Consider the following 25,477-nt stretch of genomic DNA (forward strand, 5'->3'; position numbering starts at 1 on the left):
CAGTTCAGAATTTCTCCTTTTACATAAATTTGTACTTTTAGAAGCTGGAACTTTCTATGGGTGGGGTCTGAACCTCAGGGCCTATTTCTTATTGCCCCAGTGTAAAATACTAGGTTTTGCACTAATGATGCTGATCTCTTTTTAATTATAGCTGCTTCCTCCACATCTGCCCCATCTGCAGCTTTTTTTCATGTTCATGTTCTTGTTCTTGGCATACTGCATACTTTTTACATCTTCCAGCTAAATACTCATCATAAGCCACAATACAGTTGATGAACAGTAACCATGCCTCAGCATGGATATGATGTTATAATCTCTTGAAATTTCTTTATCCATACTAGTTAGATGGCATCTGTCTTAGTTAGGGTTTCTATTGCTGTGAAGAGACACCACAGCAACACTTATGAAGGAAAACATTTAACTGGGGCTAGCTTACAGTTCAGAGACTTAGTCCATTATCATTATGGCAAAACATGGTGGTGTGCAGGTAGACATGGTGCTGGAGAGGTAGCTGAGAGTTCTATATCTTGATCCACAGGCAGCAGAACGAGACTGTGAGTCACACTTGGCCTAGCTTGAGCACATAAGACCTCAAATTCCACCTCCATAGTAACACACTTCCAACAAGGCCACCCCTCCTAATAGTGCCACCCTGTATGGGCCAAGCATTCAAACACGTGAGTCTATGGGGCCCATTTCTATTCACACCATCAGAGTCCCTATTGAATTTGGTTCACTCAAGTTTTCGGGACACAGCCAAACACAGCCATATTTTTTTTGCCAGACTAACAACACCAATAATCTCTTGTCCATTTCTCAGCACAAGCTTTGTTCCCATCTGAAACTTCATAAGCACAGGTTTTTTTTCTGTTCATATTTCTATTGGTATTATAGTCTTCCAAACATCTCAACAGAATGGTAATGGTAATGGCCCACTAATCTCTGCTTACAGCTCTCTAAATCTTCTCCAGCCTACAGCTTTAAATTCTTCATATTGTTCTGCAAAACAGTTCAGAAGGCCTAGGCACTACACTCATCATGTTTCTCACAGAACCAACCCCACATCTCAGTACCATTGTTCTGTATAGACTTTTGTTGTTGCTGTGAAGAAATGTCTGGCAAGAAACCACTTAGGGAAGGAAGAATAGAGTCTAGCTCCCAGTCCATAGAAATGCAGTCTATCACAGTGGATTGGCATAAAGGCTCACAGTCTAGAACAGAATCCATTATTCTGGAAAAGCATGCATTGCTTAGTCTATGATGTCAACCACAGAGAAATGAAAAACCAATACTCATTTGGCCATCTCCTTTCCCTATTTTATTATGTCTGGACCCCTACCATACAAGATGGTACCCACCACTTTATGGTGGGTCTTCCTTCAGTTAATTCTGTCTAGAAATGCCCTCACAGACACATCCAGAGTTGTGTTTCCTAGGTGGCTCTAAAATCCAATTGAGAATGAAGATTAAGCATTACAATATGTTGGAAGTCTTATAAAAGATTTTGAAAATGAACAAAAGAAATTACATTTCATGAACTACAGGGCATTTTGTGAGATGTATACCTTTGCTTTGACTACATTACTATGTAACTGTGTAGAGACAAAGATTATGTTTAGAAAGAAATAGGTACACATAAAAATCTAATACCCATAAAAATGCATATAATTCCTAAATACAGGATGAAAAAGATATTGTGTGGTAGAGAATATAAGTTTTTATCAATTATATTTTCTTAGAATCATTTTGAATATCCCTATTCGTTTCCTCATTAATGGGTGAGTTCAGTAACTTATTTGGAACATTTTGTTTGTATAATATTACTTCTTTTAAAAAACTTTGGAGCATCTTCTATTATTATTATTATTATTATTATTATTATTATTTTATTGTGTGGATGGGTACATGTGCCATAACATGGAGTCAGAGGACAACTTTGTGGAGGGGGTTCTCTTCTTTAATAGTTATATGGGTTCCAGTGATGGACCTCCAGGTTATCAGGCTTTACTTGCTAAGCAATCTCACCGACCTTACTTTTACCTCTTTGAAAAATGTTTTTCTTTTCATTTAAAAATTATATCAATTAGCCAGGTGGTGATGGCACATACCTTTAATCCCAGCACTCGGGAGGCAGAGGCAGGTGGATCTCTGTGATTTCAAGGCCAGCCTGGTCTACAGAGTGAGTTCCAAGACAGGCAGGGCTACACAGACCTTGTCTTGAAAAACTGGGGAAAATTTATTTATTTAACATACATGCAGTGTGTGTGTGTGTGTGTGTGTGTGTGTGTGTGTGTGTGTGTGTCCCCGTCCATGTCCACCCATGCTTGTGGCTGCCACCCTGTGTGGGTGGAGGTCAGAGGAAAACTTTCTAGAGTTGGATCTCTCCTTCCATTACATGGATCCTGGAGATCAAGCACAGTCCACAGGCTCATAGGCAAGCACCTTTATCTGCTGAGCCCTCTAGACATATTCTAAATTTGACATTTTCACTAAGTTTCCAGAGAGAACTCAGTACACCACATTACTGATAAGCACATTAAGGTTGTTTAAACTTAAATGTCTTTCCCCCTTCTTGGGTCCTAGAAGGTGAATGCTAAGTTGAGGGCACTGTTCCTCTAGCTTCCTTTTCTTCTTTCTAATGATTTTCAGTTCTTCTTTCTTATTTACTCGTGGCTGGTTAGTTTGCTTCCCTTCCACTCATAGTAACAACAATCAGAAAATTGGTTTTACCAGCCATTTGGTAATCCTTCTGAGGGAACTAATAGTTTATAGAAGGATGATCCCCTAGGTGAGAGGTGTCAGCAAATCTAGTTTAGTAGTGTTCTCTGGCTGTCTCTGTCATTTTATAAGACTCCCATACCAGCTGGGAAGACACAGTTTCTTTTTCTCTACTGCACCAAACTCTTTAATGTTTCCACATTTCTTTTTGACCTGGGGCTGAAACTGTAGAACTAACACTGTGCATTCTTTATATGCCAATGTGTCTGGCTAGAATGAAAAAAGAATTGCACCCATTACTATGAGAGGACAGGAGATCGTGCTATTCATGTCAAGTCATAAGAAGTTAAATCATCATTTCTCCAATTAAAGGAGGACCTTTGTTACAGAAACAAGTACACTCTGTTTTTGTTTATTTATTTATTTATTTATTTATTTATTTTTTTTTTTTTTGGTTTTTTGAGACAGGATTTCTCTGTGTCGCTTTGCACCTTTCCTGGAACTCACTCTGTAGCCCAGGCTGGCCTCGAACTCACAGAGATCCGCCTGCCTCCGCCTCCCGAGTGCTGGGAATAAAGGCATGCGCCTCCACCACCGCCCAGTGTACAAGTACACGCTTATATAAATCAAATAATTCTAAAATTCCCCCAAATAAGGACATTCAATCTCTAATATTTTGAACATGCAATTTGAGAAATACCCTTCCAACAGAAATTATTGGGGCAGAAATAATCCAAGTTCAAAAACTTAAGGGAAGTCTTTGACAAATAAAATTATATTAATTTTTGTTATAAAAAGGTTATTTGCAAAGAAAAGCTATGTTGTTTTCTCAGTGTTACATATAATGCACTATTACATTTTATTTTACTTGGACATGAAGAGATTACTTTGAGTTTCCCAAACATACTTAAGGTTATAAATAAGCTATTGTTTACATTAACTAATGTTTAAGATGATGAAAAATGATGTACATTTGTTAAAAAATGAACTGTTATTCTGATAAGATCATTATGCAAATAGTAATAACCCATAGTAACGTCTACATAAATAAATCCTATGGTTTGTAGTACTTTAAAAACTTTGACTTATCTGGGTGTGATGGCCTGCGTTTTTAATCCCAGCACTTGGGAGGCATAGGAGAGCAGCGGAAAGCTGGTTTCTATGAGTTCCAGGACGGCCAGAACTACAGTTAGGCCCCGTTTGAAAGAACTTTTTGAATAAAAAATTGGGCTATTTAATGGATAGTCTTTGTATGACTAAACATGCCAGCATAAATTTAAGATTTTAGAGTTTTGGGGTTGGGAAGTTGGTTCAGTGGTTGAATGTGCACTACTGGAGTTCAGTTCCCTACACCCATGTTAGGGGTAGGCAACTGACTGTAACTCTAGCTCCATGGGGTCCCATGTTCTCTTCTGGCCTCTGTAGGCACTGCACACTCATGCGCACACATGCATACACTGACACACAGGTAGGCATAATTAAAAGTAAATGTTTAGCCGGGCGGTGGTGGCGCACGCCTTTAATCCCAGCACTTGGGAGGCAGAGCCAGGCGGATCTCTGTGAGTTCGAGGCCAGCCTGGGCTACCAAGTGAGCTCCAGGAAAGGCGCAAAGCTACGCGGAGAAACCCTGTCTCGAAAAACCAAAAAAAAAAAAAAAAAAAAAAAAAAAAAAAAAAAAAAAAAAGTAAATGTTTAAAAAAGATTTGAGAATTTTGTTTCGTGGTTATTTACACTACAAAGGCCGCATCTCTGGTTAAGATTAACTTTTTTTTTTTTTCCCACTTGTAAGAAAGTGTAAAATGACAGTGGCAGTCACAGAAATTTGTGTTCCCCTTAAAAAACGGACTCTTTTAGTCTCCTAAAGTGCTTGAACAGGACTGTACCCAACTACACATCCTTGTTGGAGAATGACAGGAAGATGAAACAGTCTCTTCTGGGCAAAGGAGAAGGGCAAGTTTTGTTACGTGAAGAGAGAGTAAGGGCACCTGCCAAGCCCCTTCCACAGGCTGACCGCCTCTTCCGCACAACTTCGGGTTCCTCTGGGGCTACACGTCACTGTTCTCGCTTCCCGGTAACTAAGGTGACAGGAGGGACTTCCCTCTGAGGCAAACAGGAGTCGTGTTGTGTCAGGGCGGACGCCCGAGGAGCGCGGGATGCGTTTGGGTGACGGGCCCGCAGGCGCCGAGGTTCTGTGCAGGAGAAACTTTTAGGGATACATTCGAGAAAGTACGCACCCTAAGGAACTCTGAAGTTCCAAGTTCGAAGTGGGAGAAACTACGGCTTTGACCTATTCAAAGATGGCGGCGCAGCTTTTCTGACTGTTTCGCTTTTACGCGTCAGCCAGAGAAGCGCGCTCTGATTGGCTAGAACATGGCGCCGTGGAATGACGTACTGAAGCACTGACCAATCGACTGTGAGCTGAGGTGGACTTGGCGGTGGAAGCCAGAGCCGAGTTCTGGGTGTCCGTGGGGAGCGGAAGAGTCTGTCCAGGTGAGCGGCTCCGGACAGGTGAGCGGCCCTGCTCTGTTGAATGGGCGCTGAGGAGACAGGAGATGCCGGGGCAGGGTGGGCTGCTTCTGGGAGGAGTCCTGTTCTTGTCGGGCTGAGCAGTCAGAGGAACTTGATGATCCAGAAGCCGGATGAAAGTGACGCGTCCGCGCCATGCCTGATGGCAGAGGACCGGCTCCTGACTCCTTAGCCTGCGGAATTGGGGTGGTGGTCGTGGCGTGAACATCCGGAAGGACCGAATCCCCATGAAAACCTTGAGTTTTGCTTTTTGATAAGTGAAACCAGAACCCAGATCTTCAGCACAGGGTTAGGTGTTGTTTAGCCGTGTCTACAGATGGTTAGTAAGTCCTGGAAAGTTATGTCCTGGAGAGGTGAGAGCCTGGAGAGTGGCTCAGATGTTTTATTGGATGCCTTTCTAGGCCTTTTATTCATTCATTCATTCATTCATTCATTCATTCATTCATTCATTCATTCATTCACTCACTCACTCACTCACTCACTCACTCACTCACTCACTCACTCACTCACATATTTACTTCCTCAGATATCCTTACATGTTGAGACTTTGATATGAGCAGTGGACTCATGGCCCTTGAAAAATGTACATTTTCTCAACACATAAAATTTAATGAAAGTACACAGAACTAAAAAGGATTCATGAATTCATTGGAATCGTCTGTGCGTTACGTGTGCAGTATTAAACTGTGGTCTAGAAGGGTCAGGAAAGGAGGCCATGGGAAACAGGGAGCAGATTTTAAGATGTAGATACTTGGGGACCTGTACCTTTAAATAAAGAACTTTAAAGAGGGGTTACCATTATTTAATGGGGTTTCCTGAAGTAGTTGCTAAAAGTGATGATATTCGAATGTATGTACCTGTGATTTATTTATTTGGCCCCCCAGGAAGGTACATAGTGCTTTCTGTGTAGTCAGTGTTTCGGCTTCCTGTGTTTGCCAGAAATAACAAGTAGATGCCTTAGAGTTTCAGTTGGAACAGACATTTGGGATTTTTGTTGTGCGGATTCTGTATGGTAGAATAATTAATTTGCTTTTCTGGGCATGTAAAGTTGCCCTTATCCAAGTTATTTCTAGTATGGTATTCCTCAAAGGAGACAGTTGTTATCAAGAACTTTTGTCATTAAAAGCCACTTTAGGGCCGGGCGGTGGTGGCGCACGCCTTTAATCCCAGCACTCGGGAGGCAGAGCCAGGCGGATCTCTGTGAGTTCGAGGCCAGCCTGGGCTACCAAGTGAGCTCCAGGAAAGGCGCAAAGCTACACAGAGAAACCCTGTCTCGAAAAACCAAAAAAAAAAAAAAAAAAAAAAGCCACTTTAGTATTTTATATATACAAAATATTACACACACACACACACACACACATATATATATATATCACACACACACACACACACACACACATATATATATACACACACACACACACACACACACACACACACAATTTCTTTTTTTGGTAGTATCCCCCTGTGTAACCCAGGAGGCTTTGAACTCCTTTGGTTCTTCTGCCTCAACCTCTCAAATATAGATATTACAAGAATTTGCCCCCCATTCTCATAGATTCAATTTTCTTACTTTTTCTTTGTCTTATTTATTTTTGTGACCATGTACATGATGTGTGTGCACCTGTCAACTCACCCATGTTGGGGGCAGAAGGGCGATGCTGTAGTATTGGGACTCTCCATACACCTTTATGTGGGATCTGAGGACCAAACTCAGGTTGTCAGCCTTGTGGGGCAAGCACTTTACCCACTGGGCCATCCTGCCAGTCCTTGCTTGTGTTCCTAAAGGGCTTGTTCAGTGGAACCTCAGTAGCTTCTGGGACAATCAGTGTATTTTAGATCACGAATACGATGCATCCACTCAACAACATTGGGGTTATCTGAGTCTGAAAGCTTAGTGTGAAGGACTGATTTACCAGAGTCTTTCAAGGATGAGCATGAGCAAACATGGTCAGGAAGGAGGACAAGGTGAGACCCAGTACAAAAGCAAACTCCCCTTCATCGTTTTGGTATGCACACTGGAGATGCTTGAGTGCCAGGCTGCTCTCATTAGTAACCAGATTCTCAAATCAGCATACAGTTCTTTTCTCCACAGTGAGCCAAGTGTTTGTATGTGTGTGGGAGGAGATGGGGGGGGGGGTCAGCACAAAGGCCAAGGTTACTTGGAATGTAACATTTCATACAGTGTTTACTTTGATTTATAAAGAAAGGAAGGGAAGGAGGAAAATTGTTGGCTGATGAAACAGAGTTTGAGACTTACCTTTGGACACATGATTGAAATTGGCTTGTCTGAGGAATTTAGTAGCTCAGTGGTAGAGAGCTTGCCAAGCATGCACAAGGCCCTCGATTTAACCCTTAGCATCACAAACAAACAAATAACTAAATAGTAGTAATATCCAACTATACACAGCTGACAAATGGGCAAGCAGTTCAACCTTTAACCTCTTTGACTAATTTTCTTTGGAAGTTCTGCAGAGATAGTTTGAGAAAGTGGCCTGATTCTTTTTTTTTTTTTTTTTTTTTTTTTTTGCCAACTTAACACAAGCCATTGTCATTTGATAAGTGGGGGACCTCAATTAAGAAAATGCTCCCATCAGGTAGGCCCGTGGGGCATTTTCTTGATTGATGATTGATGTATGAGGGTTCAGCTCACTATAGGCAGTGCTACCCCTAGGCAGGTGGTCCTAAGCTGTATAAAAAAGCAGGCTAAGCAGGCCTTGAGGAATGAGCCAGTGAGTGGTGTTCTTCCATGGTTTCTGTATTAGTTCCTGCCATGAGCTCTTGCTCTGGCTTTCCTGGAAGATGATGGACTATAGGAGTAAACTGAAATAAACCCTTTCCTCCCCACATTGCTTTTGGTCATGGTCTTTTTTGTTTGTTTGTTTTTTGAGACAGGTTTTCTCAGTGTAATAGTCCTGGCTATCCTAGAACTTGCTTTGTAGATCAGGCTGGCCTCAAACTCACAGAGATCTACCTGCCTTTGCCTCCCAAGTGCTGGGATTAAAGATGTGTGCCACCATACTTGTCTTGGTCATGGTCTTTGGCATAGTAGTAGAGAGCTAAGTAGTCAACTTTGGGGGGTCTGAGAGGAGAAAGTTACTGTTTCCCCACAGTGACAGGTTTTTCCACACTATGTTTGTGAAACACTGTGTTGTAAGATCATCTCTTTGTTTGGGACTGAGTGCTGGATTTCTGGTGTGAACCACGGCACCTGGCTTGGGGCCATCTTTTTTTTGAAGATCAGCTGAGAATGTTGCATATAATTAAAGCTTTATTTTTAGTTTCTTTTTAGACTATGGCAACATATCTGGAGTTCATTCAGCAGAATGAAGAACGAGATGGTGTGCGTTTCAGTTGGAATGTGTGGCCTTCTAGCCGCCTCGAAGCCACAAGGATGGTTGTGCCCTTGGCTTGTCTCCTCACTCCTCTGAAGGAACGCCCAGACCTCCCTCCTGTGCAGTACGAGCCTGTGCTTTGCAGCAGGCCGACCTGCAAAGCTATTCTCAATCCACTGTGGTACGCATTCCTCACAAACACTGGCAAAAATGATAAGTACAGGAAATTGTCATCTTTATGCAGTTCTCACAAAGGTCACTTGATTTCTATAGAAGAGTTTCCAGTTTGAGATGAGAGTAAGTAGATGTTGAGATTCTTAGAGGAGGAGTGCTCATGGAAACTTCTGCTCTGATACTTCAGAGGAAATTGGAATTTTTTTTTTTTTGAGGCAGGTCTCTCTACCCAGCCCTGGCTGTCCTGGACTCATTATGTAGACTGGCCTCCACCTCACAGAGATCTTCTTCCTCTGCCTTCCAAATGCTGGGATTCAAGGAGATTGGAATCTTATTTGAACAAGGGGAGGCTAGAACAAGGGGAGAGTTTGGAATTGTCCCTCCCTCCCTCCCTCCCTCCCTCCCTCCCTCCCTCCCTCCCTCCCTTCCTTTCTTTGCCCCCCCCCCCCAGATTAGCAGTTTACTTCTGGCTTTTTTTTTTTTTTTTCTGAGACAGGGTTTCTCTGCATACTTTTGGAGCCTGTCCTGGAACTTGCTCTATAGATCAGGCTGGCCTTGAACTCACAGAGATTTGCCTGCCTCTGCCTCCTGAGTGCTGGGATTAAAGGTGTGCGCCACCACCACTCAGCCAAGGGATGGCTTTTAAAGTATCAAAAAGTCCAAAACCTTCACTCTTTTTGTATATACCCTATATGATGATGTAGTATGTCTGGAAGAAGTAGTAGACAGAAGAATTTGTGTGTGTGTACGTGTATACGTGTGTGTGTGTGTGTGTGTGTGTACGTGTATATGTGTATATGTGTGTGTGTATACACACACGTGCTTACACGAGTGGACACGCATATGTGCATGCCGTTTGCATGTGGGTACCTGTGGAGGGCAGAAGAGGGAGTTGAATTTTTTGGAGCTGGAATTGCAGGAGATGAGGGCTGCCTGGCATGGATGTTAGGAACTAAACTTTGTTCCTCTACAAGAGCAGCAAGTTAACCACTAAGCCATTGCTCCAGCCTGGCAGAAGAAGTTTTGATTCCCATTAATTTTACTGTTGAGTGAACTTTTTTAAACCTGAGATTCTATTCTATTCTATTCATATTTGGGCACTATTGGGAATAATTCTTTCCATTATTTTTTGAGGTAGAGTGTCCATGTTGCATAACTTGGTCTCAAACTCTAGGGCTTGTGTGGCCGTCTGGCATCGGGGAGGATATGAGACTGCAGAAGTGTACCACCATGCGTGGCTGAAGGAACTTTGACGCAAGTTGAGAGTGTTAGAATTTTTGTATGCAGGAGCACTCTTTCCTTTATTTCCCTTTGCTTTTCTTTCTCAAGCCCATATTAGGAAAGTCTCTACCCTGCTTATAAAATGATAACCGTTGCCTTGTAATATCCTAAGTGCAGGAAGGGAGAAGAAGCAATAGAAGCTTTATCACGAACCATTTCTAGCAGCTTTACCCACTTGGAAACATGCTTTCCGTGGTCTTAGTATGAAATGTGCTTTTATTGTTGAAATTAAGAGGTTTTATATAGGGGCTGGAGATAGGTGCCTCAGTGGTTAAGTGTACTTGCTACTCCTGCAGAGACCCATGGTCATGTTCCCAGCACATACATGTGAGCGCAGCCTTCTGTAACTGCGGGACCAGGGGATCCTTTGCCCTCTTCCGGCCTCTGCTAGACAAGAATGTACTGCACATACATACAGGCAAAACACAGATACACATAAAATAAAACTAAACAGATCTTAAAAAAAAAAAGTTTTCATGGTTGAACAATAAAGATGTTGGATGTATCTTGACAAACAGGTTCAAATGAAGGCAAAAGGAAACAGCTTATAGTTTATGTGAGGGAAAAAAATCTTAAAACACGATCATAGAATTGGAAAATAGAATTTACTAAGCCCAAATATTTGAGGGAAATTTTTGGTGTACTTGATAGGCAGTTTTTCCTGCAGTGCAATTTCACAAACCCTTCTGTATATGCACACTCATAGAAACACATTCCTGTTTAATTTATGGGACTTTAAATCTACATGTGATTGCTTTCTAGCTTGAAAATAAATATAATATCTATTTGTGATATTTATTTATCTTTTTTACAGTCAAGTTGATTATCGAGCAAAACTTTGGGCTTGCAATTTCTGTTTTCAAAGAAATCAGGTATGTAATTTAAGACTCCATATATATTTATATGTTTCGTTTTTGTTGTACTACACTGGAAAAGATTACATGAACCTGAATTTCTTCTTTTTTTTAATTAAGAAAAATTTTTCATTCATTTTACATACCAATCAAAGATCCCCCTCTTCCCTCCTCCTGCCCCCCCCCACCCCAGCCTCCTCCTCCTGACCCACTTCCCTCTCCCACCCACAAGAAGGCAAGGCCTCCCATGGGGAGGCACATTCAGTAGAAGCAAGTCCAAGCCCTTCACCCTGCCTCAAGGCTGCACAAAGTGTCCCATCATAGGTAGTGGGCACCAAAAAGCCCACTCATGCACCAGAGATGGATTCTGATCTTACCGCCAGGGGTCTTCCCAAGCAGGTCAAGCTGTACAACTGTCTCACCATGTAGAGGTCCTAGCCCAGTCCCATGTAGGCTCCACAGCCATTGACCCATCTTTCATGAGTTCCCTCTAGTTTGGTTTAGTTATCCTTGCATGTTTCCCCATCATGATCCTGATGCCCTTGCTCATAGAATCCTTCTTCTCTCTCTTTGACTGGACTCCTGGAGCTCTGTCTGGTGATTGGCTGTGGCTCTCTGCATCTGCCTCCATCAGTCATTGGAGAAAAACTCATGTTTGTCCTTCTGAGTCTGGGTTACCTCACTCAGGATATTTTCTAGTTCCATCCATTTGCCTGCAAATTTCATGATGTCATTGTTTTTCTCTGCTGAGTAGTACTCCATTGTGTATATGTACCACATTTTCTTAATCCATTCTTCAGTTGAGGGGTTTAGGTTGTTTCTAAATTTTGGTTTCAAAATCTAGGTTGTTTCTAGATTTTGGCTATTACGAGTAATGCTGCTATGAACATAGTTGAGCATGTGTACTTGTGGTATGGTTGAGCATTCCTTGGGTATTTGTCAAAGAGTGTTATAGCTGGGTCTTGAGGTCAATTGATTCCCATTTTTCTAAGAAACCGCCATACTGATTTCCAGTTTGCACTCCCACCAACAGTGGAGGAGTGTTCTCCTTGCTCCACATCCTCTCCAACATAAGCTGTCTGCAGTGCTTTTGATCTTAGCCATTCTGACAGATGAACCTGAATTTCTTTCTACACTGGTAATTAGCAGTTTTTGGTGATCTCAGGTAATGGCTTTTGTTAGGCACATTTGTGTTGAATAGTAGGGGACATAGAATTCTCTTTGTAAGTTTTCTGTAGGAAGTGAATATGTTACCTAAAGAAAATACATCTGTTTATATTTTACTGGGCTATATTAATTTTCCAATTAGATGGTACATGAATTTTCATCATCTTGTAACTTTAGGGTTCCAGTAGCAGTGTTAAGCTCCTTCTGCTTTAAAAGTGTTGCCGGAAGGTGGTGGTGCACACCTTTAATCCCAGCACTCCCAGGTGGATCTCAGAGTTTGAGCCCCGCCTGGTCCACAGATTGAGTCCTAAGACAGCCAGAGCTACAGAGAAACCCTGTCTCAAAAAAACAAACAAATAAGTGTCATTGTTGTCCCTCCCTGCAATAGGGTTTTTCTGGGTAGCCCTGGCTGTCCTGGAACTCAGAGATCTGCCTAGCTATTGGCTGTTCAGCTTTTTATTACACCATTCAGGTGCCTTAGGTAGGCAAGGTAACACATCTTCACATAATTAAACAAATGCAGTATAAACAAATGCAACACATCTTTACACAGTTAAAGTACTATTCCACAACAGTGCCCTTGACCTCTCTGGCTCCTATAATCCTTTTTCCTCCTTCTTCAAGTTTCCCCCAGCTTGGCCTAATGTTTGCCTGTGGGTCTCTGTATCTGTTTCCATCAGTTGCTGGATTAAGCCTCTCTGATGACAATTGGGCTAGGCACCAATCTATGTGTATAGCAGACTATTGTTAGAAATTATATTGACATTTTCCCCCTCCAGTTATGTTTGGTTCTGTCTTAGGTCTCTGGGTCATCCAGCCTGTGGATCCTGGCGCGCTAGGCAGTGTCAGGGGTGGGCTCACTCCTGGCATGGGTTTTGGGCTAGTCTTTTGGCTAAGATCAAGTATAGTATCTGTTTTTATCAGTAAATCTTTTTGAAGGTTATATGGTCATAGACATGTGAGAGAATTAGAAGTTTTGAGTGGTAATATTTGTGTTTTAGCAACATGTTTTATGTTTTGTGCATTCAGAATTAACATGGTCATGAACCAGTTTTATAAGTGGAAAATAAGTGTCTCATGCTTAGCTGGGCCTGGAGCTGGAGCTCAGAAGTGGTGCGCTTGCCCATGCCTAGGCTTAGTCTCCAGTGCAAAGAAAAACGTGGAACACAAATCACTTTTAGCCCTTATTAAATGTTGTTTTGTTTTCTTCTTATTAGTTTCCTCCAGCATATGCAGGCATATCGGAGGTGAATCAGCCTGCTGAATTGATGCCTCAGTTTTCAACAATTGAGTACATGATCCAGGTAATTTTGTCATGTGTTTGATGAACACTGTTAGAATTGAGTTTCTTTTGAAATACTTGAAGTGATACAGATCTCTAATCTGTCCGTGAAAGGTAAAGCTGGTGTCCTGGGAGCAGGATTCTAGACAGTATGTTATAGTACATTTGTGTTACTGCATTATTTTCAGGTCTTGAAAGGCTTCAAAAAATGTGGAACTGACTAAATTTAAAGCCTGTCTCCACAGCCTTCTCCATTTCACCTGAGACACTTCATCAGCTTAAAAAATGTATAGCTCCTTTCCTGTCTGAGGGTCCTTGTATGCTAGGAGAGATGGGCTTGCAAGGATCATCTTGCCCTGAATGTAAATCCTGCAGTCTGTTTTCTTTCCCACCTCCCTGCTCTTAGCTGCGTCCTCTGGATCTCCCTACACATTCTGAGCCTTAGGCTCCTCACACACCCTGCTCATGATCTTCCTATCTTGAGAATGAGTTCAGTGAAATCAACAAAATGCTTCTGAGGAGATGAACAGTAGTGGAGGCTAGCCTGGGCTAGAAAAGCTAGACCCACCCCTTCCTATTCTCATCATTGACTTCTTTCTTCTACATCCCCTACCTCATTTAGTAGACCATCCATTGACATACTCTTCAGAACATACCTAGATTCCACCCGCCACACCTTCCCCGTCCCTAGCATCCTGGGCTACCTACCTCCTCTCACTAGACACACTGACAGTCTCTTAGCTGTTCTCCCTCATTTACCTTTGCCTGTTTGTATTTTATTCGTAACCCAACAGCCAGTGTAACTCTAGAAACATATGTCCAGTTACTTCTCTGCTCAGAAGCCTCCACTGATGGACTGAATTGGCCCCTCCTCACTCAAAGCAAAAGATAATCTTCAAGGTCCCATGTCTCATCTCCCGCTAGTGTTCTTGTTCAGCCCCATGGGCCTTCTTGACTCCTCAAGCGTCACACCTGCCAGAGGGTGTTTGATCTGTCTCTGTCCTCAGGTTGGAACTCTTTTTCACTCTCTTTCTGTGTTGCCCCCCACTGCCCTGCCCTCTTCCTCCCATAACCGTGATTTGTTAATGTATGTTTGTTTATGTGTGTATGTGTGTGGATACACATGTGGAGGTCAGAGGATAATTTGTAGAAGCCAGTGCTTCTACCTTGTGGCTTCTGGGGATTGAATGCAGGGCATCAGGCTTGGTTTGGCCTTTATCTGTTGAGCCATCTTGTCCCCTCAAATTTTACCTTCTTCCTGAAGCTACCCTTCTCTCTCTCTCTTTCTCTTTTATTTTCATTTTTTATTCATTTACTTTTTGAGACAGGGTCTTACTATGTAGCCCTGGCTGTCCTAGAACTCAGTAGATAGACCAGGCTGGCCTCACACTCACAGATCCATCTGCCTCTGCCTCCTAAGTGTGGAGATTAAAGGCATGTGCCACCATCCCCGGCCCTGATCTCTGTTTAATACAGGGGTCTGCCACCTTCCTCCATCTTAGATGTTGCTGCCCCCTGGTCTCCCCGCCCAGGTTTGTTCCTTTTGGCTGGCAGGAATCTGTTCTTTCTGTTCAATGATGTTTCCCAAGGTCTGCAGTAATGTCTGGCACATAGTGGGTATTAAATATTAAATACATTTTTAGGTATATGTCTGTTTTGATGTACTCTGGGTCATTTGATGAGGCAATTTGCTGTGGATGGATATCTCTCTGTATAAATAAAACACTGATTGGCCAGTAGCCAGACAGGAAGTATAGGTGGGACTAACAGAGAACAGAGAAGAAAAGGAGAGGAGACACCAGCTGCCATTCAGGGAGCATCATGTAGAGGCAACAGGTAAAACCACGGAACACGTGGCAACATATAGATTAACAGAAATGGGCTGAATGTAAGAGTAAGAACTAGACAATGGTAGGTCTGAGTTAATGGCCGAGCAGTTTAAATAATATAAGAGTCGGTGTGTTTATTTTATAAGTGGGCTTCGGGACTGGCGGGACTTAGCAGGAGCTGGAGAGAAATTCTCCAGCTACAGTAATTAGAAGCTGATGTAGATCTTTAGCTACACAGTTTGTATCCTCCTGAATATTTACAGGTATAAAGACTTGCTGTTTTGTACCTGATTTGCTCTCTGCTAGCTGGTTATATCTATGTTTATACTGATCATGATGCCCTTTTTCTTTGCCCAAAGCGAGGTGCTCGAACCCCTCTGATCTTTCTCTATGTGGTTGACACATGTTTGGAGGAAGATGACCTTCAAGCACTCAAGGAGTCCCTGCAGATGTCCTTGAGTCTTCTTCCCCCGGATGCTCTGGTTGGTCTTATCACTTTTGGGAGGATGGTGCAGGTTCACGAGCTAAGCTGTGAAGGAATCTCCAAGAGTTATGTCTTCCGAGGGACCAAGGATTTAACTGCCAAGCAAATACAGGTTTGTGCCTTGAACAGAAGCAGGACCCAGGGCAGATCTATGATGCTTATTATTTCCTTTTAGAGTTAATGGAAACTGGATCTTCCTGTTTTCCTTTTCAGGATATGCTGGGCCTGACCAAGTCAGCTATGCCCATGCAGCAAGTGAGACCTGCTCAAGCTCAGGAGCAGCCTTTTGTTTCCAGCAGGTGAGCGAGATTCCAGTATAGAGTGTTACAGGTTCTGTGGTGGGCATGCCTGACAGCTCAGGAGAGCAGGAAGAGCGATGCTGGGACTTCTGGTTCCACAGTTCTAAGAAAAAGAATTAAAGACTAGGCCCAGTTGATATTCAGTTCCATTGGTCCCCTCATCCTTTGCACATGGCTGTTGTCCTTGATCTTTAAGTAAAGCTGACAAAATAAAAAACACTTCTTTTTTTTTGAGACAGGGTTTCTCTGTGTAGTTTTGGTGCCTGTCCTGGATCTCACTCTGTAGACCAGGCTAGCCTTGAACTCACAGAGATCCGCCTGGCTCTGCCTCCCAAATGCTGGGATTAAAGGTGTGTGCCACCACCGCCTGGCTAAGAACCACTTCTTTTGGGTACTTTCAAATGAACCCATGAGCAGGCACTCACTTCATTCAGTTGACTGAAAGCCTGTGGTTGCCTCAGGCCAGGTTAGCAGCCAGCAGATTCAGTACAACACATCTTCTGATGTGCTGACATGCTGGAAACAGCCTTCACTCTGGTGGGAAAGCAGAGTGTTTCTCTCCACACAGCTTCTAAGGCTCAGGAGGCATGCAGACAGAAGACAGCTTCAGCATGATAGAGCTAAACAGACTAAAAAAACTGCATCCACACTTGGTTTATTATTAGGATTAAAATTTCATCCAACTGACTTTCTCCTTTTCAGTTTGATTTTTTTATGATACATGCATAATTTATGATAATTAGATTTTATACTATATTTCACATTGAAATTGCTTAGGATTGCTTTTGTGTTCATAGAGTTAATTTTGAAGGAAAAAGTTGGGAGTTTTTCCTATTGGATACTTGTTTTGAAAAGCTGTTAACTGTTGACCTGGGGTTGAAGGTCAAGGTACTTATTAAATCACAACTGATGTGCCCTTTGGAAATCCTACAGATTTCTGCAGCCTGTTCACAAGATTGACATGAACCTCACAGATCTTCTCGGGGAGCTGCAGAGGGACCCGTGGCCAGTAACTCAGGGGAAGAGACCTCTGCGATCCACTGGCGTTGCTTTGTCCATTGCTGTTGGCTTGTTGGAGGTAATTCAGATTTGTACAGCCACCTCTCAAGTCATGCAAGCTGTTCTTGTTAGCTTTTTAGAAAGTCAGCCCATTGTCTGTGCATCAGAAAGTGTTTCAGTCATTGTTGTCCACACTGAGGAGGCCCTCGGTAGTTTGAAAATACCGAAAAGTTTTTGTGAAGAACTAAGGGAATGGGAGCAGTGGAGAGTGCTTTCACTAAAGTAAGAAAAGTGTAAAGCCATCTGGCTGGGAGGAGTAGTCGCTGTCGTGTGTGTCAGCGTGTGTCATCTGCAGCACCATTAGTACCGAGAGCAGGGGAGGAGGCAGGAACGTGACGAGTCGTCTCGGGAGTATTTTATACATAAATGGAAACCACACTCAGAGGTGGAACTGTATGTTTCCGCCATGATCTTTACTCTCTCTTTAGGGCACTTTTCCCAACACTGGCGCCCGGATCATGCTGTTCACTGGAGGCCCTCCCACCCAAGGACCTGGCATGGTGGTTGGAGATGAACTGAAGACTCCTATCCGCTCCTGGCACGACATTGAAAAAGATAATGCACGGTTCATGAAAAAGGCAACCAAGGTAGGTGCCATTGGAGTCCAGCTGTGAGCGCAGTCACGCAGCAGTGTGGACTGCTCTGGGTGAACGATGGCTACTTTGCTGACGTCAGAAGGTGTGCATAGAGTGACACTCCTCCAGATCTTGGCTCTTGTTCACTTACTGTCCCCGTCTATTTCTCTGGTTAGAGAGAATGGTTCTAGAGTGTTTAAAGCTTTGAATCTAAAGCTGTATTATTTTCCATGGCTGTTTTATAGGCAGCGAATTCTGTGCTCCTATTTTTGATTACATCCTTAGGTGTATTAAGGGGTGCCTTGGGAACTCTGCTTCTGTTTCCTAAAGACAGTTTTCTTTTTTTACTTACAGCACTATGAGATGCTGGCTAATCGGACTGCGACAAACGGTCATTGCATTGATATTTATGCTTGTGCCCTTGATCAAACTGGACTCCTGGAGATGAAGTGCTGTCCGAATCTTACAGGGTATGTTGACATTGAACACCTAGGGACTGTGTTGAGGGAAGAAATGAATGATGGCGTCATAGGGGTGAGTGAGGCTAACTTGGGAGTTTTCAGGTGGCTCAGTTTTGGGTTCACTGGCTGGAAAGGAGTTGGGGTCTATGGAGGAAGAAGCGGTGCTTAGCAGGAGGTCTCGGTGTCACTGGGAACAAGCCCCATCTGAGTAACTGTTTCTTCTTCGGAGCTGTCAAACTCCGAAGACCAGGCGTAGTGCTAGTGTGGCGTCCCTAGGCCTAAGCTGTGCACTTATTGTGATAGGCGAGTAGTAGCATCTGAGTGTCGTGCAATTAGAGGAAGCTTGACCTGGCCAAGAGACTCTGTGACTAGTGCCCGTTACACACCGAGTCAGTACTGTCCTCAACTTAAAACGTGGAAGGAATTCTCAGCTTGCAGTGATAACTGGACTAGGAACCGTAGGGCTCATGGAACAGATTAGGAATGTTCTTTGGCTTTCCTCAGACCTTCTGAATCAAAAGCTCTTGGGGAGCAGCTGTCTAGATTTGGGGGCTTATGAAAGTTCAAGAAGTACTGAGGTGAAGCCCCGATCTGAAGCTCAGCTACACTCTAGTGTTGACTAGGGCACTTCCAAGACTCAAGTAAAAAGAAAGTAAGGAACCAAACAAGCTCCTTTGTCTGTCTTGTCCCCTGGTATAATTAACATGGGGCACGGCTTGGGCGTCAGCGTTCTTCCAGATTTTCCTCCAGTGAGTCTAACATGAAGCAGAGTTGGAGCACATACAGCCTTGGTTTCTCTGGGAGCTCATTAGAAGTACAGCCTCTTGCTGAATCAGAACCTACATTTGCCCAAGATCCTATGGATCTGAATACATGGCAAAGTTTGAGGAGCATCTACAGAGAGCCATGGGTGGGGCCGGAGAGTCTGCATTTCTTTCCCTTAACTTAAATTTTATTTATTTGTTTATTTGCTTCTTCCTTCCTTCCTTCCTTCCTTCCTTCCTTCCTTCCTTCCTTCCTTCCTTCCTTCCTTCCTTCGTTCCTCCCTTCCTTCCTTCCTCCCTTCCTTCCTTCCTTCCTTCCTTCCTTCCTTCCTTCGTTCCTTCCTTCCTTCCTTCCTTCCTTCCTTCCTTCCTTCCTTCCTTCCTTCCTTCCTTCCTTCCTTCCTTCCTTCCTTCCTCCTTTCCTTCCTTTTTTCCTTCCTTCCTTCTTTCTTTCTCTTTTTTTTTTTTTGGTTTTTTGAGACAGGGTTTCTCTGTGTAGTTTTGGTGCCTGTCCTGGATCTCACTCTGTAGACAAGGCTGGCCTTGAACTCACTGCTTGCCTCTGCCTCTCGAGTACATGTCCTACCACCACCCTGCTGTTTTTTTTTTTTTAATATATTCTTTTTTTTTTTTTTTTTTTGGTTTTTCAAGACAGGGTTTCTCTGTGTAGCTTTGTGCCTTTCATGGATCTTGCTTTGGAGACCAGGCTGGCCTCGAACTCACAAAAATCTGCCTGCCTCTGCCTCCCGAGTGCTGGGATTAAAGGCGTGTGCCACCACCACCCGGCTGTTTGTTTGTTTCTTTATGTGTGCACATGTGTGTGTCAGTGCACACATGTGGAGGCCTGAGGACACTTTGCAAGAGTTAGTTGTTTTCTTCCAGTGGGTGGAGCCCAGGGATTGAATGTAGGTTGTCAGACTTGGGGGCAAACACCTTTACATATTTACCATCTCCCTGGTCCAGATTTCTGCTTTTCTAATCAACCTCCTAGTGGTTCTTCTGTGTTCTCCTAGGGGAGGGCATAGGAAGAAGAATCTGAGCCACTTGAACCTGTTTTGGAGAGCAGGACAGATGTATTAGACATGGGATTAGGTCCCTCTTGACATGCATCATTGGACCAGTTGTAATGAGTTGAGTTCTCAATGGACCTGGTAGGCACATCTGTTGTGGATATCGCTCTGTATAAATAAAACACTGATTGGCCAGTAGCTAGACAGGAAGTATAGGTGGGACTAACAGGAGAATTGAGGAAACAGGAAGGCAGAGGGAGACTGTCTGCAGCTGCTGCCAGGACAAGGAAGATGTAAGGTACCAGTAAGCCATGAGCACCGTGGCAAAGTATAGATTAGTAGAAATGGGCTAAATATAAGAGTAAGAGCTAGACAATGATAGGCCTGAGCTAATGGCCAAGCAGTTTAAATAATATAAGCGTCTGTATGTTTATTTTACAAGTGGGCTAAGGGACTGCCGGGGCTTGGTGGGACCTGGAGAGAAAACTGTCCAGCTACACACATCTGTAAAACTTAGCACTCTGGAGGATCTTGAGTTCAAAGCTAGCCTGGGCTGTATAGCAAGAAGTTGACTTTAAAAAGAAAAGCCCCCCCCCCCAAACAAACCAATAGCTTACGTGCTGGTAAGATGGCTCAGCAGGTAAAAGTGCCTGCCTGACACCAAGCCTGAGACTTGAGTTCAGTCCCAAGACTCATGTGGAAGGAAACAACCAACTCCTGCAGCTTGTCCTCTGACCTCTGTGACCTCTGTGGCATATGTACATCTATCTATACATAAATGTACGAACACACATACATAGAGATGGAGACATGTAATCCCACCCTCACCCCCACCCCCACTCCCCCAAAAAAGAAGAAGTTCCAAAACAATTTTGAGAACAAGAGAAGCCCAGGTTCTGGTTGAGTAGGAAGACCTCAGGCAAAGGCATGGTGAGCCCAGGCTGGACTAGAGGAGCAGTAGACGGTTTTCCAGGAAACTCAGTGATTCCCTCAGTGCTTGTTCTCCCTGCTGAGATGATGTGCTTTTCCCTTTGAGCATTCAGTTTACCGGGGCCACAGGAGGACCTGGAAGTACCCGAAGGGGATGAGGGAATGCTGGGACCTGCTCAAAACGTTTTAGGTGGAGAAGGAGGAGAGGGAGAGAGAGAGAGAGAGAGAGAGAGAGAGAGAGAGAGAGAGAGAGAGAGAGAGAGAGAGAGAGAATGGACCCCAAACATGTTTACTGTCCGCAGCCATGTATGTGCATGAGTGCACGTGTGTGTGAGAGAGGAAGGGAGAGGGAGGAACAGAAGGAGAGTGTGTGTGTGTGTGTGGGGGGCAGACAGAGAGTCAATAATTCTTTTGAACTGACAGTTTGTTGATTGAAGGGGTACTGTTTGTTTATTTAAGGTCTTCCTGTGCAGCCCTGGGTGGCCTCAAGCTCACACTCCTGCTTCAGCCTCCTGAGTGCTGAGTCTAGGAGTGTGCCACCACTGCAGTAAGCTTTTATTGGGATGATTACAGATTCCTGGGAAGTGAGGGTGAAGTGGGTGTAGAGCTTCTGTCCACACTCTTCGTCTCCCAGGGTAGCACCTTCCACAAGTGCACTGCCGTGCCACCTCCACCTCCGAGAGTGGAAAGAGCACAGGGCCGTCAGCGACACTGCAGGCCTGTGTGTTCTTCCTGTTTTGTGCTTTGCTTTTGTGAGTACAGTCACTGAGATTGTACTGTCTCTGGAGATTGGTTGGCATCTCAAAATCTTTTAGAATATTTTTACATTTACTTTTTTGGTATATGTTTGTGTGTGTGTGTGTGTGTGTGTGTGTGTCTGTGGATGCACACATGCCATGGCACTTGTATGGACGTCTGAGGGCCATCTGTGAGAGTTGGTTCCCTTCCTCTACCCTGTGGGTCCTGGGATTGATCGAACTGAAGCTATCAGACTTAGCCGAACCCTTATGCACTGAGCCACCTTCCCAGCCCCCTAGGACTGTTTTAAGCGTTCTTTGTTTAATGTTTTCGAGGTAGTTTCTTTCCTAAGTACCAATTGAACTTGGTATTTTTCATTTAAGTTAGTTAGTAGCACCTGTGTGGGCATGGTTTTCTCTGTATGTGTTAATTATCGTTTGTGAATCCTAAGGGAACAACCAAATGGTTTGCAGTCCTCTTGAATGTATACTTTCTCCTTTTCTCCTCCCCTAGAGGCCACATGGTGATGGGAGACTCTTTCAACACTTCTCTTTTCAAGCAGACATTCCAAAGAATTTTTAGTAAAGACTTCAACGGAGATTTCAGAATGGCGTTTGGTGCTACATTGGATGTAAAGGTATAAGACTTTTAGAAAAGTTTTATTTTAAATTAGCTTATATAATTAGTGTATGGAATTTTCATATATACATGATAAACATTTACTTATTTATTATTTATTTGAGGCAGGGTCTCACTGTGTATCCTCAGCTGGCCTGGAACTTGCCATACAGACCAGGCTGGCCTCGAACTCACAAAGATTCACCTGTCTCTTGCTCCTGTGTGCTTTACTGTACCCAACCATGTTATAGACTTTTGAAACTCTACTGGGTCTAGTGTTGTGACTGGTTCAGTTTGGACACTGGCAGCCTCAGCCCATAGATATAAGCTTTAAAGACCACTTAAAAGAATCCAACAAGATGGCTATTACCAAGTATATTGCCTACCGTGGTCCTTTTCTTCTCAAGGATGATCTATGTATTGATTAAAGTTCTAAACAGAAAGTTCCTTTTCCCACTCAGGCCCTGCTCCGCTCTGCTCCATCCCACTTTAGGATAGGTGGAGTTAGAGGGGGTTGGGGCCAGGCAGTCACACATGGTCAGTATCCACCCAGCCTTTGGAGTGAGTCACCGCATTGCACAGTGTAGTCAGACTTTTCTGTGGGTCACCAGCTCACAAATACAGACATGGAGACTTGTTATTGATAGGAAAGCTTGGCCTTAGCTTGGGCTTTTTCTCAACTAGCTCTTGTAACTTAAATTAACCCATAATTTTCAGTCTATGTTCTGCCACGTGGCTCAGTTACCGGGTTACCTCTCCTCTGTGCTGTACGTTGGACTTCTTCAGTGTCTTGCTTGTGTCTCTGCCTCTCTTCTTCCAGAATCCTCTCTCCCCCCAGTAGTCCCGCCTATTCTCTCCTGCCTAGCTATTGGCCATTCAGCTCTTCCTGAAACCAATCACAGTGACACATCCTTACACAGTGTAAAGAAATATTCTGCAACAGCACAGAGTAGGGTTTATATTTAAGAAGAACCCAGGTGTTCTAAGAGCATCATGAGTTGAAGTCTGTATTTCTTTATAGGAATTCATAGTCCTAGACAGCTGACTCTTAAGTCATTGAGAAACCATTGAAAGAGACCCTTAGAAACTGTGATTAGAATTAGAGAAAAGCATTCAATTATCTAGGATAACCTTTAAACAGCATTTTTAAATGTTGGAGGGGTTTGTTTGATTGTTTATTTAGCAGAGTTGGAGGTAATGAAAAAAGAAAGGGGTAGAAGACAGCTCGGTAGGCCAAGTGCTGTTGTTTAGGTGTGAGTACTGCGCTTAGTACCCCCGGCATCCATGTGGAAGTGTGTGCGTGCTTGAGGGTTTTTGTTTTTTACGTAAAGAGGAATAGACTGAGCACACGCCTTTAATCTCAGCACTCGGGAGTCAGAGGCAGGTAGATCTTTGAGTTCAAGGCCAGCCTGGTTTATAGAGCAAGTTCTAGGATAGCCAGGACTACACAGAGAAACCCTTTCTCAAAACCTTGCCCACCCCCAAACAAAAAGGAATGGATGGAATTCACCTTATTGTGTAAGTCTGAATTCACTTCAATAAAGTGAGTTCAGTCTTAGAAATCTCCATTTTTGGGGGTTGGAGAGATGGCTCAGTGGTTAAGAGCATGGGCTGTTCTTCCAGAAGACCTGGCTTCAGTTCTCTCAACACCCACATAGCAGCTCACAACTGTCAGTTCCAGGGGATCTGACACCTTCACACCAGTGCACATAAACTAAATAAAAAAACAACAACAAAACAAACAAACAAAAAAGTCCCAAAACAGGAGAATCTGTGAAGTTGAGGCCAGGCTGATCTGTGTAGTGAGTTGCAGAATAGCCAGGACTATATAGAGAGGCCCTGTCTCACCAAAAAAACAAAAAAACAAAAAAGAAAAAAAAGGGGGGGGGGTGGGGTGGAGAGGAAATATCCATTGGTCTTATCATTATGTTGAAATTTGTGAATTAAATATTTTTAAAATATTTTTACTGATTAGAAATTCGTAAGTATGAATATGCATGGTATTTGGAAAAGAATGTAGTATATTTAGTAGAATTGTTATCTTTGATGAGTATAATAGTTTCAGAGGTGCAAAAGTGAATTAAGAGTTGAAAATGTCCCCTGGCCAGGAGTGGTGTGCATACCTGTATCCCAGCACTTAGGCAGAGGCAGGAGGATTGTGAGTATGCACTCATTTGAGCTGTCTAGGGATTTCCAGGTTAGTCTTAGTTACTTCTTAGGGATCCTGTTTCAAACAAATGAATGGTGTGAAAACAATACCGTGCTGTGTCTTTGTTTCTTTGCTTTTTGAGACAGGGTTTCTCTGTGTAACAGCCCTGGCTGGGCTGTCCTGGAACTCAATTTGTAGACCAGGCTGGCCTCAAACTCACAGAGATCTATCTGCTTCTGCCTCTGAGTGCTGGGATTAAAGGCATGCGATACCATACTCAACTACTTTTTGTTTGTTTGTTTTTGTTTGTACTTTGCCTTTTTGTTTTGATTTTTGAGACAGTCTCATGAATTCAAGCTGGTCACAAATTTGCTGTATAGTGAGGCTGGCCTTGAACTCAGGATCTTTTGCCTTAGCCTGCTGAGTATTACTACTGCACCTGGTTTTTTTGATGTGTTTTCCAAGGTGAATTTTGTTGAAGCTTTGATCAATACCTAGTGTTCCTGGAAAAGCTGGAGTGGGCATTTGGATAGTGTAGTTCATTAGCGATTTTCTCTGTGGGAATTTTCTCTAAGCTGTTATTGTGATCATGGTGACAGCAGAATGGCTTTTAACTTACTGTGTAATTTGTTTTAGACCTCTCGGGAACTGAAGATTGCAGGAGCTATCGGTCCATGTGTATCTCTGAATGTGAAAGGACCATGTGTGTCAGAAAACGTAAGGAAAATCATCACCCTCACCTGCCCTGGAGTAAACTCATTAGCTAAGTCACACACTGATGATCTTGCTTTGTGTCACCTGTGAGGTGTGAGCACTCTAATCCTCATTCATGACAACTCCAAGAGGTAGTATCATCTGTCTTTCTGTACATCAGTCTGTCTCAAAGACCAGAGAAGGAAATGTGGAATCAGAGAGGTTAAGTTAACCCTTACTCAGGGTTGAAGCTGACCCAGAGGAGCTACATCTTAGGTTTCTCTGACTACATCTGATGTATGGATGCTGTCCCACTGAGAACAAAAAGCCATTCCCTTCAGCAAAGGCAGACATTCAGAATTCTTCCAGAATAACCTGTGTGCCTCATAACTTATAGTTGGTACCCTTGTCTCACTCAGCTGATAAGGAGCTTACTACAGGGGACCCTGAGTTGGTCAGACAGTGGATGACGCAGATGCATATACATTGTTAATATATTAGAGCAAAGTTCAGTCATCCCTTGGAGTAAAT

General features: G+C 43.4%; 1 protein-coding gene across 5 annotated transcripts in view; it reads left to right on the forward strand.

The window, feature by feature from the left end:
- Sec23b (SEC23 homolog B, COPII component) overlaps positions 1-25,477 on the forward strand; it is a 53,820-nt gene that overhangs the window by 7,740 nt on the left and 20,603 nt on the right. For 2 of the 5 annotated variants that reach the window (XM_076570772.1, XM_076570773.1), the window contains 11 exons: positions 5,059-5,208; positions 8,526-8,760; positions 10,849-10,906; positions 13,273-13,359; positions 15,526-15,762; positions 15,864-15,949; positions 16,883-17,027; positions 17,437-17,595; positions 17,938-18,053; positions 22,000-22,123; positions 24,890-24,970. In XM_076570772.1, the coding sequence (XP_076426887.1) occupies positions 8,540-8,760; positions 10,849-10,906; positions 13,273-13,359; positions 15,526-15,762; positions 15,864-15,949; positions 16,883-17,027; positions 17,437-17,595; positions 17,938-18,053; positions 22,000-22,123; positions 24,890-24,970 (1,314 nt within the window). In that variant the 5' untranslated portion in view covers positions 5,059-5,208; positions 8,526-8,539. Of the gene's footprint in view, positions 1-5,058; positions 5,227-8,525; positions 8,761-10,848; positions 10,907-13,272; positions 13,360-15,525; positions 15,763-15,863; positions 15,950-16,882; positions 17,028-17,436; positions 17,596-17,937; positions 18,054-21,999; positions 22,124-24,889; positions 24,971-25,477 lie in introns of those variants that run through there. The other 3 variants (XM_076570774.1, XM_042276389.2, XM_016002967.3) reach the window with 2 other exon arrangements.

Source organism: Peromyscus maniculatus, chromosome 4 (assembly GCF_049852395.1).
Source record: "Peromyscus maniculatus bairdii isolate BWxNUB_F1_BW_parent chromosome 4, HU_Pman_BW_mat_3.1, whole genome shotgun sequence".
NCBI classification, from domain to species: domain Eukaryota; kingdom Metazoa; phylum Chordata; class Mammalia; order Rodentia; family Cricetidae; genus Peromyscus; species Peromyscus maniculatus.